Source organism: Dreissena polymorpha, chromosome 3 (assembly GCF_020536995.1).
Source record: "Dreissena polymorpha isolate Duluth1 chromosome 3, UMN_Dpol_1.0, whole genome shotgun sequence".
NCBI classification, from domain to species: domain Eukaryota; kingdom Metazoa; phylum Mollusca; class Bivalvia; order Myida; family Dreissenidae; genus Dreissena; species Dreissena polymorpha.
The window spans coordinates 150,265,775-150,286,385 of record NC_068357.1 but is presented as its reverse complement, the minus strand read 5'-3'; the positions used below and the strand labels follow the sequence as shown (position 1 = coordinate 150,286,385).

Below are 20,611 nucleotides of genomic sequence, written 5' to 3'. Positions count from 1 at the left end.
AGTCATTATCAAAGTACGACAAACACTCATGAAAACTTATTTTGTTTAAATAAAAATAGTTTACTGAATAAAAAGTGGGATAAATAGAATAATAGGTTAGTGTTGATTATAGATCAGGTTTATCATGCTCGGCACGAAAACGAAAAAGCACTCGCCAAGGCTCGTGCTTTTTGTTTTCTAAGCCTCGCATGATAAACCTGATCTATAATCAACACTAACCTATTATTCTCTATGTAAAAGTTGAATTTAAATTGTATGCAAAAGGTATGAGTTGCACACAGTACCTTCCTTACATATGTAGTTTTAAAGGTAACTCTTCTAGAAAAATAACTAAATTGCAAAATCTTGATTGCACTTTGGGATAATTCTGCAAGTCTGAATAACATGGCATACAAAATTTAAGAGGAATTGAGCACAGAAGCATATTAATATTATTTAAAACGAAGGGAAATAATTCCTTTAAAAAAAAATCATCCAACCTTGACAATATATGCTGGAGCGCTTGGAGATAATAATTCTGTAAATGTTTTTCAGAAATCTCATGCAAAATGTAGGACGGCTTGTGCACAGAAGCTTGACGAGTAGGTAAATGCAAACAAAGGCAATTAACTTTTAAAATATAACTTTATCACAAAACCATGCGCTGTAGCACTTGCAGATGAACATTCTTTTCAAGTTTAATGAAAATATGATAAAGTATGAGGAGTTGCTCTAAGAAAAGTATTATGTACGCAAGCACGCACACACACACACACACACACACACACACACACACACACATGCACATATGTATACCATTTCTACATCATTACATTTAATTTTCTCAAAGATTGACAGTCATATGTCTCTCTTTAGTAAAATATCTGTATGCCTATAATCTGGGTAATTAAATTGATAAAAACAGGTCTCAAATTGGATTTAAATGGCATTACCTGACCCAAAATATCGATGTTAGGATAAGACCGGTGAATTTATTCAACCTCAACAGATAACAAAACAAAACTACAGTACAGTAGTTAAATATTAATGGTACATGTATTAGTCAGAGATTTCTACTGGGACTTTAATAAGACAGGACATAAATCTAGTAGTTTAGTAGAATATCAATTTTAAATCCCAATTGATCATACACAATGTTATTATTATATATATATGTGGTTTTTACAAGCAGAAACTTATCTTGAAAAAGTGGGCAATACAAAAAAATTATATAATAAAAATCTAAAAAAAACATATCAAACCATGAAATATATAAAATGAAGTCTGAGCACGAAAGTAATACATCTGATATAGAACTGTTAAGTAAAATACAACACTTTCAAGTTCAAACACCTACAAATACATTTTCCCCACCCTTTGATATTTTGAGCAAATGGATCTACATAGATAAGGGTTTTAATTTATTTTCACAGCCCAATTTGACCTGCTAAAACAATAAACAGTGAACATGATCTTGAAAGCGATATTACAGATTACTGGTTACCACCTAGCTTTTGTTTATATAAATAACAATTTATAATGAAAGACTGCTATGTTTTGAAATGGTTACAATGTGGCCTAATTACACGGTGACTTTAAAAGGCGGTATAGGTGATCATGTTATAGGGACTTAATTGTCAATATTGGCAATTAAACAATTAAATCTAATGAAATGATACCTCTTGAACATAAACCATTCTGAAAATGTTTGCCTATTGCCAATTTTGATTATTATTTGGAAGTGACTAATGTTCCTAATTATATCACATTTGCATAACAATGAAGTCAGACATGGCCATTTGCATTTTAAACAAATGAAAGTTTGACTACAAAATAACCACACTGGCGCAGAAATTTAAATTTGTGTGGGGTAACCATTTTTGTTTGTGAAAAAAAGCAAACATTTTGTTCAAATAGTGTACATTGTTAAATCACTTTTTGTTTAAATAAGCAAAACTGAAAAACAAGGACGCTAGTTGTGTGTTTATGGAATAAAGTTTGCATGTGCATTTAATTTGGTGTTTACTTAGTTAAATCACAATCATTAAATAAACAATGTGAATTGAATGAACTTTAAAATAGGTGAAAAATGGGGGTTAATCAATAAATACTACATATACTGGAGACATCTGCTTGGCAAATATTTACAAAAAGATCAGAAACGGTAATATCTGAAAATAGATGACAAAAAGATACAAATTAAAATAAAAAAGATCACACACAAAATAAAGCGTAATTCAAGGTTTGACTGGTAAAAAAATACAAAAAGACATACATCAGATAAATGAACCAAAAAAGGGGTAGTTATAAAAAGCACAGTTTCTACAAAAACTAAAGATATTGGTCACTGGAAAAGAAAACAAACACACAATCTTTTCAAAAAGGTGAACAATACAACTGTAAAATATCCACATTATGAGAGAAGCCATACGCAGAGAAGACAAACTGGCAACAGATGAAAATTGAAATCAGCAAAGTAAGTCCAGCAAAAAAGATTCAGTCAATTCATCAGGAGATAGAGCTACAATAGAAACAAAATACAGCCTCAGTTTGGTTAGAGGAGGACCCACAAAACCAGAGCCTCAGTTTGGTTAGAGGAGGACCCACAAAACCAGAGCCTCAGTTTGGTTAGAGGAGGACCCACAAAACCAGAGCCTCAGTTTGGTTAGAGGAGGACCAACAAAACCAGAGCCTCAGTTTGGTTAGAGGAGGACCAACAAAACCAGAGCCTCCGTTGGGGTTAGAGGAGGACCAACAAAACCAGAGCCCCAGTTTGGTTAGAGGAGAACCAACAAAACCAGAGCCTCAGTTTGGTTAGAGGAGAACCAACAAAACCAGAGTCTCACTTTGGTTAGTGAAGGACCAAAAAAACCAGAGCCTCAGTTTGGTTAGAAGAGAACCAACAAAACCAGAGCCTCAGTTTGGTTATAGGAGAACCAACAAAACCAGAGCCTCAGTTTGGTTAGAGGAGAACCAACAAAACCAAAGCCCCAGTATGGTTAGAGGAGGACCAACAAAACCAGAGCCTCAGTTTGGTTAGTGAAGGACCAACAAAACCAGAGCCTCAGTTTGGTTAGAGAAGAACCAACAAAACCAGAGCCTCAGTTTGGTTAGAGGAGGACCAACAAAACCAGAGCCTCTGTTTGGTTAGAGGACCAACAAAACCAAAGCATCAGTTTGGTTGGAGGAGGACCAACAAAACCAGAGCCTCAGTTTGGTTAGAGGAGGACCAACAAAACTAGAGCCTCAGATCGTTTAAATAAGGACCAACAAAACCAGAGCCTCAGTTTGGTTAGAGGACCAACAAAACCACAGCCTCAGTTTGGCAACAGATGAACCAATCAGAATGAATGAGCTTCAGCGTAGCGTGCTGCAGAAGCACACCATGGACCTGGTCCGAGACATGATTGTGACGGAGCACCTGACTGGTTTGATGTTCTCCAAGGGAATTTTCGAAGCAGAAATGATTGAAATGATAAAGGTACACAACTAGTCTATGTTTTGTTTGTTTTTGTTTAAACCAGTGCCAATACATGAAAAGCTATAATTCAGATACAGAATAATGTTTTTAAATGTGTTTTTTATGCCCCCGGTAGGGTGGCATATAGCAGTTGAACTGTCCGTCAGTCAGTCAGTCAGTCAGTCAGTCAGTCAGTCAGTCAGTCAGTCTGTCTGTCAGTCTGTCTGTCTGTCTGTCCATCCGTCCGTCTGAAAACTTTAACATTGGCCATAACTTTTGCAATATTGAAGATAGCAACTTGATATTTGGCATGCATGTGTATCTCATGAAGCTGAACATTTTTAGTGTTGAAAGGTCAAGGTCATCCTTCAAGGTCAAATGTCAAAAAACAAAATCCAAGGGAAGTAACAAGCTTTAAAGGGAGATAATTTCTATTTTATATCATTTGGCAGGTGCAGATCATTTTCACAAGGGAAGTAATATTTTTTTTAAAGGATATAATCTGAAACAAATTTTAAGGTCAATGTCCTCCTTCACAGTCAAAAGTAAAAATATACAATCCAAGGGAAGTAACAAGACATAAAAGGGAGATAATTTCTAAACCTGCCAAATGATATATTGAAATTTTATTTCAAAGCGGCGCAATAGGTGGCATTGTTTTCTCATTCGTGTCGCTAATCTCGCGGTGTTCGGACGTATTCTTAGCACCTCGGCATTTTCGTTGCGTTCGGTTAGGTCGTGAAATTAAGCGGATTGTCTTGGAAGTATTGGATTAATAAAATAAAATTGGATTAATAGTAAAATTAATTTGGAAATAATAAATCAAATTTAGGGTCTAATAAGATCTTCTATTTGAAGGCGAATAGTGGAGTTAAATAAAAACGTAATTAGCATTAAAGTGCTTCAGTGCAAGAAGGAAAATTATCTAATTAATTAATGGGATATAATTAAATCTAAGTGTTTAATTTAAAAGCAAGTGCTCCAGTGTTAGAAGGAAAGGTGATATTTAAGTGATAATTGTGTGGATAAAATCGGTAGAATCAGGGAAAAAGAAGGGCTACGGAAAAGTAGTAAGTCTATAGCGTAGTACGCCAACCTTTTCTAAAAAAAAAAAAAAAAAAAAAAAAAAAAAAGTGACTAACATTATAAAATTCTTTCCTCGGTTTAGATTACCCGAGATCCTTTTAATTGATAACAGCAAGACATAGTTTATATATCTTTGGTAATATCCTTTAAAACAAGAACGCGAAAGATAGGAATCGATTAGTATTTAATGTCTTTAATGTAATAGCACTGTGAAATTATCTGACATAAAGAATCTAGCCAATTTAACATTTAAAAGATAATCACGCCTATTTCAATAGTTTTTCATTAGAGTGTGCTTTTAAAGTTTAAACAAAAGAAAACAGTATAATACATGGTTTTATATCAATTCAATATTGTATTCAGTTAATCAACATACAATATTTTTCCAAGAAAAGCTATTTGATAAGAAAATAAGATACAGAATAAGTGTAATGTAAAAAGACCCTTTACAGTATAAAAACCTACGCTCATTAAGATTAGAGATCGCGTAACAATTAGCACTTGCAATTTGCAATTGTCGCGAAAACAGGGACCCTCTGTTTACTACCAATTATCGGACTACCAATTAAGTGCCCAAAGACCCCTATTAGGCTAAGACCAATTAGAAGTAGATACCATTTACTATTCGACTACTCGCGAATCATTCATCAAACCGCTAATAACTGAAAATAAACTAACTAGAACGCGAAAACAGGGACCATCTGTTTACTACTAATTACCGCTGTACTAAGTAACAGATCAAAAGGGCCCTATTTAGTTCTCAATTAAGACCTACTAGACTACTCGCGAAGTCCCTATCGAACCGCAAATAATTGATAGATAATTAACTACTCGCAAGTAAAGAACAAAGAATTTTCTCAATCTACTTAAATCCAAACACTGCGCGAGTGGCGAAATCTCAAACATAAGTACCCAATTGCTTCATTCCATTACATACAAACAGCTTAAGGAAAACAAGACTGAGATTTTACAAGGGAAATAATAATTAAGATAAACTTAAGAAAAACGACTACCGTACACGTTTTATTCTAAATCAAACCTTACCGCACTTCCTATCATTACTATGTCCGGGCCATTTAAGAAAGTTCTCAGGAGAATGAAGAGGTCGTTCTCCAGTAAGGAAACCTCAATGACGGAAACCCCTAAAATCAAGCGCGCAATGTTCCGCCCCGGGGACATCTCAATTGACTCCGAGTCTTGCGCTCCGTATTCAGCGACGCGTATTACTGATGACACCTCAATAACCCCAGTCGTCCCTGTAACCGTGACTCCCAAGACAATTAATGACAATATGACCAAAACCCCATCGACCACGAAGCAGACTACTACCCCTGCCAACGGGCCATCATGCTCCCAAACCCATAAACATGCCCCCGCAATATGGCTTACCTTTTGCCTTACCACTGTCGCGGTGATCTTCCCGCGAGAGAAGGCTAAGGCAATAGGGGAAGCCTTTATCAAACTGCTAGGCTCTGAGAGAGTAAGACCCCTAAAAGAGTCCAAAGCTGGTCTCCTCTTCAAAATTAGGCACGACGCACTCAACCAAGCTAAACATTTCTCCTTTAATAGATTTGACTTCAAGCTAATTGCTCAAACTAAACTTGCAAGGGGTGTCATCCAGGTTCCCAAAAACGCGGATATAGACAAATTAAAAAACGATCTAAAAAACAAATCCAATGTAGAAGCAGTCCATAGTGGTCTTAAAAACAATGTCATTACGGTCATATTCAAGACGGAAAACGCCCCAACAAATATACTAGGCCACAATGTTAAGCCCGCGCTCCTAGCAACTCTTCGATGCTTTAAATGCCAGATGTTTGGCCATGCGTCCAATGTTTGTAACAATAACGCGAAGTGCCCACATTGCGCGGGGAATCATTCGCACGCGTCGTGCAATACCAGGCACGCTAGGAAATGCGCAAACTGTGGCGGCGGGCACAGCGCGGCATATAAGGGGTGTCCGATCTATCTCAAATACCAATCTACTGTCAACAGCAAAAACTTAAAGGTTACCAATCAATACATCAATAACCTTCAAGCTATAAATAAGCGACCCAATCTTGCCCAAATAGCTAAACAGTTAGTTGGTAAATCTGAAACAGAAATTTTGTCCATACTCAAAAACAAATTCCCCGAAAATGAGGCGCAATATAATATTGAGCATACCACTCCTACTCCGCCCGAACAACCGGCATCAACATCAACCACAAATAATGTAGCCACAAACAATGTTGAACATACATTCCGCCATCAGCAACAACAACAGCATAAGCTACCCTCCAGCTCACAAACTTCAGATCACCCTAAAAAAATGCTCAATCCTATACCATCACCGCAACAAACAAGGCAACAACAACAACCTAGGCTACAACGCCATCATCAGCAACGACACAGGATATCCGACCACCCCGCGTATTCTCCCTTCAATATACATAGAAACCGGCTGCGCATGGCCCGTAACAGCTCGACCCCGATCATGCGCCATAGCCTCCGCAAAGGACACGCGATTGCACCGCCGTTTCCGGTCTTCTTTCGCCACGGAATATATTAAGTTAATCCAGTAGCCTTAAGCCCGTACGTTAGGTCAATTTAACACACCAAACCCCAAATATCTGCGACAGTTCATACTCATAATATAAACAGTCTTACAATTATGTCGTGGAACGCCCGAGGGGTTACTCATAACTCAAATGCAAAAATGTACGAGCTTCAAAATTATGTTAATAACAACGAAGTGCATGTAGTATGTCTCCAGGAAACGAACTACAAAAGTAATCACAGACAAGTTCATTTAAAAGGATATCAAGAACCTGTGAGAGGTGAACAAAGAGAAAAACTTATAGGCACTGGGGTAGCAATATATGTAAAATCGGGCATTTCATTTACTAAAATAAACATTGATCAAGATTGCCCTATTGAATCGTGTGCCCTCACACTGTACTTGACTAAGCACCAATCATTCCGCATTCAATGCGTATATGCTCAAACTAAAGATAATACGTGTAAAAATTATGCAAAAATTTTCCATTCAGTTGAACATAGAAAGAATAATATTATTGTTGGCGATTTCAATCTAAAACACCCCTGCTGGAACCCCGAGGGTGATCCACGATGCGACGATAACTCTGAAAATCTCCTAAAATTAATTAACAATAACAGCATAAACTTCCTTAACGACGGTCAAATAACGAGATTGTCTGATCGCGAAGATCAACCCGACAGCGCGATCGATCTAGCTCTTACCTCAGCCCATCTTCAAGCTATAAGCGATTTCAATGTCATTGACGACTCGTTTGGAAGTGACCATCTTCCAATCATAATAAACATTAAGACAAGAATAGAGAATACCCTTCCGTCCACACAACACAAATGGAAAATACACAAAGCCACACCTGAACAATGGAACAACTTTAAAACTCAGTGTAATAATGAGTTCCTTCCTAATGTAGATAATACTGACACCAACTCTTACTTTAAATCCTATATAACAAAACATAAAACTGCGCTTGATAACTCAATCCCTGTAAGCAAAACACCTAAAAAACTCAAACGGTCTGTACCATGGTGGAATCAAGAATGCACAGACGCCATTAAATATCGTGAAAAATGTAGGAGAAAATGTATCCGAATCAGAACCGGACCTAAGTATGACAAATATAGGGAAGCCCGCAAAAGTGCTAAACAAGTATTAAAAAAGGCAAAATTAGAAAGCTGGAACGAATTCTGTAATAATCTCTCACATAAAACAACTAGCAAAGAACTATGGGATCAAGTTAAGCGTATGCAAGGCAGACCCCCTACTAATACACCTATCTTTCGGGTTAACAACGAAGTTCTTGTATCTAACGCTGATAAAGCTTCTGCCCTGGTACAACATTATCAACAAGTAAGCAGTGACGAAGGATACTCTGAAACGTTTATTGCAAAGAAAATAAAAACAAAAAATGAATTTCCTGTCTGGTTACAATCTCTTACCGAGGAAAAAACTCACAAGTACAATGCTCCTTTTAGCCTGTTCGAGCTCGAATCAGCTCTCCTTACATGCAAAAACGGCGCGCCGGGCGACGATTACATCCATTATAAGATACTTAAACAACTTCCACTCTCGGGGAAACAAGAATTACTTGCCCTTTATAATAAATCATGGTCTGAAGGTATTCTTCCTGATGAATGGCACGAGGCCACAATAATTCCGATCCTTAAAATCAATAAGCCTAAAGACTCTCCAGCCTCATATCGGCCGATCTCTTTAACCTCTACGTTCACCAAACTAATGCAGAAAATGATAAAACCGAGACTCTGCGCGTATCTAGAAAAACATAACAAAATCTCAGAAGTCCAATCGGGCTGTAGATCTAACCACCCTTGCGAAGATCATTTAGTACGCCTTGAAGCTGATATTAAAAGAGCCCAAAATCTCGGTCAAACCGTAGCAGCCGTATTTTTAGACCTCACAGCCGCATTCGATAAACTATGGAACGAAAACGCCATTAAAACACTTAATACGTTAGGAATAGAGGGTAAAATGCTCAACTGGCTTGCAGCTTTTCTTACAACGCGTAAAATAAAAGTGAGACTGCATGACGCGACATCAGAATCAGTTGAGACTATAAACGGCTGTCCCAAAGGTAGTGTCCTATCTCCAATATTATTTTCCGTGACTATGAACACCCTAGACAGAGAAATTAAGGCACATAATTCACAAAATAACACTGATCTAATCAATTTATCACTTTTTGTAGACGATAGTGCAATATGGACCACATCTAAATCACCGAATCTAGCAATTACTAAAATCCAAAAAGCCCTAACTGCAATAGAAAACTGGAGCGCATCGTATGGCTTCCAAATAAATCCCACAAAAACCCAAGCAATCTTATTCCCTGCCAGTGCACAAAAAGTAGCGGCCAATGCACGTAAAGCAACTCGATCTAAGAAAACCCCTTACCCCCCACAACTTACTCTATGTGGTGCTCCTCTTCCGCTTCTTGACAACATTACTTTTTTGGGTATGACATTTGACAAATATTTAACATGGAAAGACCACATCCTTAAACTAGTTGTACGCTGCCAAAAGGACCTCAACTTTCTAAAATGCATCCAAAGAAACAACTGGGGTACGGATAAAAAAGCCCTTATGCGTATCTATAAAGCCACTATCTGGGCAAAAATAAACTACGGAAGCATTGCGTACAATTCAGCCAGTGAAACATTACTCAATAAATTACAAGTAATCCAAAATACGGCACTTAAAATTATAACTGGTACACGTAAATCTACAAGCACCGTTCTGCTGCACGCTGAATGTGGAATGATAGAACTGGGTCAACAAAGGCAAATTAACCAACTAAAATACCGCGCGCGCACGCTATCTATGGGACCACACCTCCCAATTAACCTTAGTGTTACTGAAGACCCGGCCTACCAAAAAAGGAAAAAGAAGAGTGGTCTCCCGTACGCGCAGAACGTGCTCGAGCTAGGCAATTATTATGAGACTATTGACATTAAAACTCAGGAACCTACATACTTTAGCTTAAGAAATCTATCAAAACCAAATATTGACTTACATCTAACAACATTAATTAAAAAATCCGACAACGACCCATACAGTGGCTCTATAGCTCAAAACTATGTAACAGATAAATATGGGGATTACACCCAGATTTTCACTGACGGTAGCAAAAATGAGGAACTTGAAATAGCAGGCGCGACTTTTGTAGTGTATCAACCCATAAATGTCATTATACATCAGTGCAAGGTAAAATACAATAAAGAACTGTCTATATTTGCTTGCGAACTAGCTATAATAAACAGCGCCATAAAGTGGCTTAATGAACTTGAAACCCACGAACGCTCAAACTACGCGATATTAACCGATTCTCTCAGCGCCTTACAAGCACTTAATGCAGGATCATCGAAAACGCGTCCCGACCTTATATGTGCAACATTAAAGGGATTCACAAAACTAGCAAACAACAATATCACTCTCCAATTCGTATGGATCCCGAGTCACGTAGGCATTCCGGGTAACGAACACGCTGACCAACTTGCCAGAATAGGTTCCCATGAAGGTCTACCCTCTGATTTAAAGCCTAGCGCGCGCGAACTAATTGCAATCATTAACCAAAAAGGGTATAATGAACAGGATCACAAATGGTCAATTTACTGCGCCGATCATAATTTACCGATATTAACCAACCCTAGCCATAAGATTAACATCTATAGTCCCATTAAAAGGGAGGACAGGGCTTACTCGCGCATGCGCCTAAGGGTGACTAGATTGCACGGCGACTATTACAAAACTGTCCTCTGCCCCCAGTGCAACATTCATAACACGTTTGAACATCTTTTCTTTATATGCCCTAAACACGCTGAACAGAGACTAGAACTAAGTGCAGGGGTAATAGCGGCCTACAAAAACCCACTTATCATTAATCGCGACTCACTGTTGATGCCTCCAAGCGGAATCGCTCCTGTTGTGCGACTGCACGTGTTTAAATTTTTGCGCGACACGGGCTACTTAGATAAAATATAATATTCCGTTGGACTATTAGCGGTAGATAGAAATAACAACACATACCGTCAGTTATATACTGCTTCATTTATTCAAATTAATAATAGCAATCTTATGTTCTAATGACGGGCGGGACTCAGACGATGGTCACTTCGGTGTGCACCATATGGCCTCTCGTCTGGGCCCGAACTAAACCTAACCAGCCCGGCCCTATAGGAAAATTAAAATAAATAAATAAATAAAAACACAGATCAATAATGGCAACTTTATGTACTAATGATGGGTGGGTCTCGGACGATGGTCACTCCGGTGTTGTCCATATGGCCACTCGTCTGGGCCCGGCTCGAACTTATATACTATTATTAATTAATTGTACCGTAAAACAATCCATGATATATGTAATTTTAAAGATTCCAATTAATAATGACTATCTTATGTACTTATGACAAGAGGAAAATTGCATCAACAAATAAATAGATATAGAAACACTGCATGTAATGTGCACGCCGAGAACCTATATTTGTATTTGGGGTCCAAATGTACTTTGGATTGGTAGTACATTACAATGCAGTGTCCAATAACACCTTGTTGATGTCAATACATAAATAAACAATACTATAAACAAGGCAAAGATGAGGGAGCTGTCTATAACGAACGTTCGCCGGTTCATCGTCTGCGCTTTATGATATATAGGAAAATTACACCAATAAATAAATAGATAAAGACTAATAATACTAAAACGACGGAAGGGTACGTCCCCCCCCCCCAATACATATGTCACTTGGCCCCTTTCGACCACTATGGATAAGCTCTAAGCCTTCTTTTACAACCAAATAGCGCTCTAGGTAACAAAACCCAGGGTTCCGCGAGACCCTCGCTTTCCTTCTCTTAAGCTGTAATCAGCAACAACGACGAAGGTAGGGGAAAAGCACACAGACAACATACTTCCACGCAGGATCGGAAGACGCAGTAAGTGCGCACGTGGGCAAATTTACCCACAGTGCAACCCCTATAGGTGTAAATATTGTTGTAATTAAATGCGATTAGTTAACATTTTTCCCATATGTACAAGACTTAAACATGTTGAGTAGAGCGTGTCGGCTGGGCCAGAGGGCGCGCCTGAAGAGATATCTCTCGCCCGTGCAATCTGGCTCCGTTGACATGACATCCGTGCACTCTGGCCCCGTTGACATGACATACCCAACATGACAAAAATAAAAATAAAAAGAGAATGGTGACGGTATTTGTTGTTGTTGTTTCCCCTACTGTAGCGTAGGTGATGTTTTCTTGTAGAGTAGTGTAAGTTTTTTCCTTGCATGCCTGTGCCTTGTTACGTTTGACGTTGAATTGTAAACCTTGTATTGCTAACCTGCACGTATTACCCTTGTCACTATGAGGATCAGATCGAATTAGAGGGATGGTCAGCATTAACATCCCAGATCTATTCCCTCCTGAACAAAATGCACTAATACATATAATTACCATCTGTGTAACCACTAGCAATATAAACAGGAAGAAGAACGTGCGCTCTCTCTCTCTCTCTCTCTCAAAAACAAATAAAGGCGCGTGAAAATTGTCTCCCAAAGAAAGAAAGTGTAGAACCAGATATTGTCCTCCCTGTACCACCAACAACCAACCAGTCATATCGGTCCAACCACACAAACGCAGCCCCTTTTCTACTATATTAAACTTCAAAACTATTCTGACCCTTGCAACACCATTAAACACCTGACAATATCCAACAGCACAACATAGAGAGCCCATGTGAATTTACACCAAGACACAGGGCAATAGAGTAATATCTGTACTAATCTATGTTTATGTACTAACAAGTCCTCCGCGAGGGACGTTAAACGGGGGTGCAGTGTATCGGTGCTGTACACCGGGCACTTAAAAGAACCAGGGGCGCCTCTGGAATCGGGGCGCCCTCTGTATCCCGCTCGAACCCCCACTAACACCTCTTGGGGCGGAGAGCACAAAAACCACACACAAACTATAAGGAATTAACATTAATGCCAATAAGGATAATGATAATCTAGAGATAATAGGAATACTGCAAAAACCATTTTGATAAAAGGCAAACCACTACATAATCCATTAAAAAAAAAAAAAAAAAAAAAAAAAAAAGCATCTAGTCACATTAAGGTCTCATTGGCCATCGTGCTATGATGTATAATATGACCTTATTTTCTCCCCTGAAGGGTCACAGGGGCAGGTCGATACATCTGTAGTCGAGAAGACGCTGGACGACCTGTAAATAAATCTCAAATACACACACTGGCATTGTTTTCTGACAAACACATCTCTTGTTTGTTATAAGTGGTATAACTTTGCGTCTTCAACATCCATATGGGACATTAAGACAAGCCAATTAGATTTGCACTAGTAAATTTTAAATTAGTTTAAATTAAAAGTTGTAGATAGCAAAATGTTAAGCATTTTTTCATTTAGAAAGTGAACATATGAAATACAAGATAATAAAGCATGAACAAAGTAGTTTATTTGTACAATACCTGAAGATACCAGGTTAACATGACCTTTTAATAAATACACTTTTATTTATAAACTAACCCTATAGTTTTAAGGTTTACAATTCAAGGACCTGATATTTTCATTTAATATTCATGGAGATTAACCTAGTGACTTGTTGTCTAGGATTGACAAAATGTTCCGTTAAAATATTTATTTTTAGCATGCAATACACTGTCATTTTTAGCTTTTCTTGGAGGCTACTCTCAACTTGTACCCTTCGGTGGGAATTCCCTCTTACATAGTTTTTCTAAACTTACTAGCTGGCCATGGGCTGTCCGCTTAGTAAAGTGGTTGTTACACAGGCTTTGCACCTAAGCAACTATGGTTCAATGCCCTCTACCGGCGCTTGTGAGCTTGGTTAGTAGTCACCATCTCGGACATGTGGGGCTTGCGGCTTCCCAAAACTCAACAAAACATCAACAAAATTGAATGCCTCTCAGTAAAGAATAAAATAGCTGGACATTTCAGCTGTAATTCCCAATTAGTCCAAACATTTGTGAGTCTGGTAAGTCACTAGGCAGGAGTGCATGTGGCATACTCCTGGTCCTCACATAATGCAGCCTCAGGCTTAGAAGGGCCTTAAAAAATTCAAAATACACACACACATGTACTAGCTGGCAATCAATTGGTCATTGTCGGCTCGGGTACTACTTACATGTACCCCGGGTACTCATAAGTATACTTACATGTACCCCGGGTACAGTTAATATACTTAATTGTACCCGGTCGATATTAGACTTTACCCAAGTTGTATTCCTGCCCAAAATCCGATGTGATAAAATGCGCTACCGATTATCTTAAACAAACTTCTCTTTTAAAAAAAACTGCAACAACATGCTTTTTGAGTACGAGTTTCGATAATATAGAGGCCATTTTACAGATATTGACATAAATGTGAATATAATTCATTTAAAACAAAATAGCCGACAACAACCGATTTAGCGTTAAATTTCCCGGGTACGTTTTAGTATATTTACTGTACCCAGGGTACATGTAAGTAGTACCCAAGCCGACAATGACCAATCGAGCCTAGTTGGCCATTTCCTGTTCCAGGCTGGCAGTACACACAGTGAGAAGGCTCACAAACTGTTGGAGCTGCTACCCAAGAGGGGCCCGGATGCCTTTGAACTGTTCCTGGATATACTACATGACCTCTACCCATGGCTGGAGAAACTGCTCCAAGATTCACTGACATCAGAGTCAGAAAGGATCCTTGCTTGTCAGTTGGTGAAAGAAGACTCCAAGACAGATCTGTGTAAGTTAACCCTATGCCACTTATATTTGTTGAGAATTTATCGCAAAGTATGGTGACGTTGCAGCAAATAGTTGACGTCATTATTATTATTGCTTATTATTGTCAGTTATACACTTGAACTTTATTAAAAGGGTGAAACTGGATTGCACTTCTCGTCCTATCTCACCAAAAATTTACAATTACGATCGCCAACAATATTTGAATTTTGCATGTACCTGAAGAGCCTTAGAAAATCCTCATAAAACCTGAACAGCCTGCGAGTTACTAACATGGCCTGTTGCATGTCAGACCAAAGTCCAACAAGCCACAATTAGGTGATGGATAACAATAATGTCTATCTTCCATGTGACCATGTGGTCGTGGGTCAAATCCCCATGTAGGGAGCATTCTTAAAATGTTTCATAGGACCCAAAGTAGGGGATGTTCCCAGCCTAGAACATAATAACAAAAGTTTTTTATCATTATAACGTTTTCAAAGATTTTGAACAAAAAGATTTTCAACAAAATTTGCCTCGATATACATAAAAAAGATCATATTGGTAAAGAGACCAGAACATTTCAGTTTAATAGTACCCAAGTACATAAGGAACTCCCACAAGATTGGTTCAGTAATTTAATGCCTTAATTTTTTTTACTTTGTTCAAGCTTAAAATACCTTTGATTGCAGTAAACTGATTACTTCTACCAATAATTGTATTCTCTTAAATCTACACAGCAGAAGGTGGGGGTTCTACTGCTCAGTATCAATGACAAAAACACAAGGTTTCTTATTCTAACAACTTCAGATCCCTTTAATTTTCTGCTTCCTTAGTACAAACACCGAGAACCATCTCTGCAACCGCAAAAACAGATGAGGACATTAAGATTCGTGTCAGTGCATTTGTCCAGAAGCAGTTTGGACAGATTCGAAGGATTTCAAACAGCGACAAGAAAGCCATAGAGGTCCACATGAGTCGTTGGTTACACCAGGAGAGGAAACGGCTCAACAAGCTGGTGGATGATGAAATCACAGGTACACTTGTCTACAAATTCATTGAATTATACTTCTTTCCAGTATGGTGACCTCCAAATAACACAATTCTGGGATCTTGGATTGAACCCTGGGTGAGACATGTGTTTACCAACCACTATGCTTGCCAAAACAGGGCCCATGGCGTAATAAAGTGTCTATGGTGTAATCAACACTGAAACTGATTTGAAAGGCGCCATGGCGTAGTGGATATGGTGGTAGTGAATCTTCACTTTGGGAGAATTCTTTCGATCGTCCCCAAAGACACCAAGTACTTGCTCTTAGTCCCTGGAAACAGACTCGACCACATTTCAATGCATGTGCATTAAGTGTTGTCACCGATTAGCCAGTGCAATCAGGGAGGACTTTTTTTAAAGGAAGTCTCTTTTTAGCAAAATTTAAGTTTAAGCACAAGGTGTTGTTCTTGTTAAGCCTGTGGGGACTGCACAAGGTAATCTGGGAAGACACTTTATGCACATGCATTAAGCCCCTATTTCCTAAAGCCAGGCTCATTTATATATAGGTTATTACACTCAAAACACAAGTTGCTGTTTAATTTTTGCTACTTAGTATTTTCATGCTGTGACAAAATCCAGTACAAAGAGTGAAACAAACATTTTTTCATATCAACTTTTTTTTTGTATTTTACAACGCAACATAGAATAAAGAGATATCTCCATACATTTCAGAGAGCAAGCAAGGAAGCATCCTGCATCATAAAGATGTAAAGCAACATATTCACACCCTTCACTGCCTCATACGCAACAAGCACTTGAAAAAACTGCCATGGATGAAACACGCCTTCAGAGAGGAGGGGCAGAAAATAGAAAGGGAGGGTACTCATGTAGAAGTGCATGAAGTTGAGGTGACACTGGATGAAGTGACTTTTGACCATCTTAGAAAAGACATCAACGAAATTCTCCACAAGATGGACTACATGCAAGGGCAGATCAGTCGCAGCTATGATTACATCGATGGGAATCGGGGAACCAAGAAAGCCGATAAGGATATCAGCGTGTTGGTGCATGAATTATGTGGGGAGTATAGGTATAAAGAGAAGGAACTTGTAAACGAGAGACAGAAAATCGAGAAAATGCTGGTGGAGCTGTATAACTTTTCTGCGAAATCCAATAAGTTACAGAATGTTATAAGTGGACAGGAGCATGAGATAAATGCTCTAAAGGAGCATATCAGTAACTTGAATAACCAGAACAATGCCCTTGTGAAAGAGATTGCTGTGCTGGAGCAAGCACAAAAGGTTCATCGAGAGAAGGAAAAGACGCTGGCTGAACTAAAACAAGCAAAAAATGACCTTCATACGATGATAGAGGTCGTGAACAAAGAAAACAAGGAGCTTAAGGAGCTCATGGAAAAAAAGGGGCTGAACAGGAATGGGTCTCCTAGACGGGCTCTTAACAACATCAGCAGTAATAATTCTAGATTTTCACCTAGGAAGCAAGCACCAAAACGGAAGTCAAATAGTTTCCGTACCTGAAAAACTTTGCAGACATAAAGTAGTGGTTTTGTGGTAAAATGTTGTGTGGAGTCAAGATAACTAAGATGGCCCAAGCCATGCTGTTGAAATACTCCAAATTTATTTGTATGGCATTATAACCTTGCTTCAAATATAAATGATATTCGATACAGATATTGCACATCTGTTTAAATGATTTATTACGAGTTGCAAAGAAAATTGTAATTGGATGTTACCAGCAGGAAATATGAGAAAGCACAATGACAAACATAAGAATAGAATTTAAAATTGAAACAAGATTAGGTATTTTGCTGCTATGCATTTCTAATATTTTATTACATGGGTGTGTACAATAAACCGGTGGCCCAGAACAGGCCAGGCGTCATTTTGACTTGTTTGACTAAACAGGTCTACAAGGAAAAGAAAATGAGAAAATTATAGTTGAACAAGACTTCTATATATAAAAGTCTTAACTACTGGGGTTGAATATCAGACTGTGAGAAGGCACTTGGCATTTGTAAAATTTATTAAAGAATAAGCCTTAAAAAAAGAATTAATTTAGTTGAATCATGCATTTTTTCGCTTAAACTGATTTCCATTCTAATAATGTATTTTTTCAAAAATGAGGACAATAATTAAAAAAGGCCTTGTAGCGTGATAAAGTTCCATTAATATCAATCGGGAAAGTTCAATCTATATTCTCTTATTGTCAAAATCTGTTTGTTTTTTTTATTTTTATTCTAGATTCCATCATTCAACACCTGATTAGTATACATTTATATATAAGGATTTTAAATTGTATTTTATTGATAATATAGAAATATATTGAAAAATACATTTTTTCTCTACTACTTCTTGCCAAATTATTACTTCCATCTTTACTTCTGCACCTTTCAATTACCAGTGATGCATAATTTTATAATTATAGTAAAACAATAAAAAGATAGTTGTTGAAATAATGTAACACAAGCCACTATTAATATATTATTATTTAAAATAAAGAATTGAAACTCCAGCTGCTGGAACAGTATTGCATTCTCATTATATACAATTAGTTGGTCCTTTATTTAAGGCAAGTGACCAATTGCCAAGACAGTACAAAACATCACAATACCGAACAACATAAACACATATAAGAATAAAGCTGGGGTCACTGCCTTGGAAAGGTCAATGCAAATCATTAGGGGTTTGAACTGGTTTTAGAGCGCTCAACCTAACACTTGGCCCAGCAATATTCATGATACACATAAGTGTAAATAAAATTTAACCTCATAGCATTGCAACTCAAATTAAACAATAATAAAAGGGAATTAAAACGCATTCAATTTAATTACCATTTAATTACTCAATGGTAGGAAAGAGACCAGAGTTACAACTTTTTGAGGGACAATGAAATGAAACTACGAACAAGTGTCAACTACATCCCTTCTTTTTAGAAAAAGATTTAAGAATATAGCATCATAAAGTTAATATTTCAGATCATCATCACGCAAATACAGGAAGAAGCAGCAATAACAGGTGTAAAAGATTCATATTACATAGCTTGGTTGTTTATGTGACTGTTAAAAAATAAAAAATAAATCAAACAAGAAATGCCCGTCAGAGAGAAAATATTATTAGAATTTAACGCTATAAACCCGATGACCTATGCATGTAGCCTAAAACAGTAAAAGTGTCTTGAATGAAGCAATATAGAAGCAATGACGTGAAAAAAATCAATGTAGCCAAGAACAGTGAAAGTGTATCGTATGACGCAATAGAGGCACATCAAAGAATATGCAATGACATTTGCAAATTATAAAGACAAAATGCAATCCAATCAGCTTAATTATATAAATCAGACCACAATGACAATTGTAGATATTATGATTATTACTTCATTGTAGTTTAATAGAATAATAATGATTGTGAAAAAGCCTTTCAAACAGAAAACAAAAGGTATTATTATTTTTCACCAAAAAGTGAAATACTAGACTTTTCTATGAATAGTTTAACAATCCCCTTAATCTAAACAGTGATTTAAAATAAGATTGACAGCTATGTTTAATTCAACTTATTTAAAGATATTTTTACCTCATGTATGCAGGATCAAATATAACATTTATTAATAAGTATCTGTTTTTGAAAATAAAATCAATTATAACACGATTAATAAGTAAACTATGAGAATTGTCCCGTAAAATAAACAAAAATGCTATTGCAAAAGATTTAACAGATTGATAACACCATTTCAGATGCTTATTGAAAGCAATCCTGTTCAGAGGCTCACAATAAAATGACTTTCTGAAAATCCTCATAATGATTTAATGATTTATCTTATTAACCCTTTGCATGCTGGGAAATTTGTCATCTGCTAAAATGTCGTCTGCAAAATTTCTAAAATTAGCATTTTCTTCAATTTTTTTTCAAAGAATACTATCAGAATAGCAAACAGTTTGGATCCTGATGAGACGCCACGTTCTGTGGCGTCTCATCTGGATCCAAACTGTTTGCAAAGGCCTTTAAAATTCGGTTCCCGCACTGAAAGGGTTAAATGTTATCACACAAAAGTATGTTCACAATGTTATTAAAAGTTCCCCCACCTGTGAAGTGGAATAAAATTCAGAAAATCTGTCATGCAAATCAGTATCACTCGGACAATACATGAGCATCCACTAATGCATGAGAATACACCAATGAATAATTTTATGCTTGAACATCTGCCAATGCATCATTCAATTCACACAAAAATAAATGTTTCATTAAAGCTTACTTATCCACCAAAACATCATTTAATCATCATTTAATGCTTACAAGCAAATGTGTTGCATTGATATCCCATGCTATTTAAATTGTGTTTATGGATAGGTGCAGAGCTTGTCTGCTATTAAAAGGCGTTGTGCAATGAAATTTGTGTGACCTTGACCTTGGCAATAAGTACAGTGAGGGAGGGTCTTGCATGTGCCTCACTGATTGATAATGATGAACATTTAATTCAAGATATTTGTTAATCAAGTGATGTATGGTAGAACCCTAACAAAATCAGGCATATTTCATTATAACTTGACAGTGTGTGACCTTGACCCTATGAACCAATACAGCTTCTTTTTTATATTCTATTTAGAGGACATGTCAGGTCCTAATAATTCACAACATACCCAGTACTTTTGTTTAAATTCACTTTGAAACTTGTTATCGAAAATAAAAGATCCTAATGCTATTTGTGCAACAATTTGTGCGTGCTTTTTATCAGGACAATAGCTTGACACGAAATACATTAGCACTTTGTATTTGAGGAGCTAGACTTTGTTAGAGTGATGTTT

The 20,611-nt window shown here is 37.3% G+C and overlaps 2 protein-coding genes across 4 annotated transcripts in view; one reads left to right on the top strand and one right to left on the bottom strand.

Annotated features, from left to right (window-relative positions):
* LOC127871974 (uncharacterized) overlaps positions 1 to 20,611 on the bottom strand; it is a 341,340-nt gene that overhangs the window by 293,381 nt on the left and 27,348 nt on the right. The gene's annotated exons all lie outside the window — the stretch shown is intronic.
* On the top strand, positions 1,811 to 18,649 carry LOC127871987 (uncharacterized). Its single transcript, XM_052415338.1, has 4 exons — positions 1,811 to 3,460; positions 14,625 to 14,826; positions 15,638 to 15,838; positions 16,525 to 18,649. The coding sequence occupies exons 1-4, from the start codon at positions 3,326 to 3,328 to the stop codon at positions 17,328 to 17,330; spliced, it is 1,344 nt and encodes a 447-aa protein (XP_052271298.1). The 5' UTR covers positions 1,811 to 3,325; the 3' UTR covers positions 17,331 to 18,649.

Bases quoted from the DNA above. Each gene is read 5' to 3' on its own strand.
- LOC127871987 (XM_052415338.1), top strand. From the start codon at position 3,326: ATGAATGAGCTTCAGCGTAGCGTGCTGCAGAAGCACACCATGGACCTG. The intron at 14,827-15,637 runs GTAAGTTAACCC...CTGCTTCCTTAG, and splicing joins AGACTCCAAGACAGATCTGT to TACAAACACCGAGAACCATC. The intron at 15,839-16,524 runs GTACACTTGTCT...CATACATTTCAG, and splicing joins GGTGGATGATGAAATCACAG to AGAGCAAGCAAGGAAGCATC.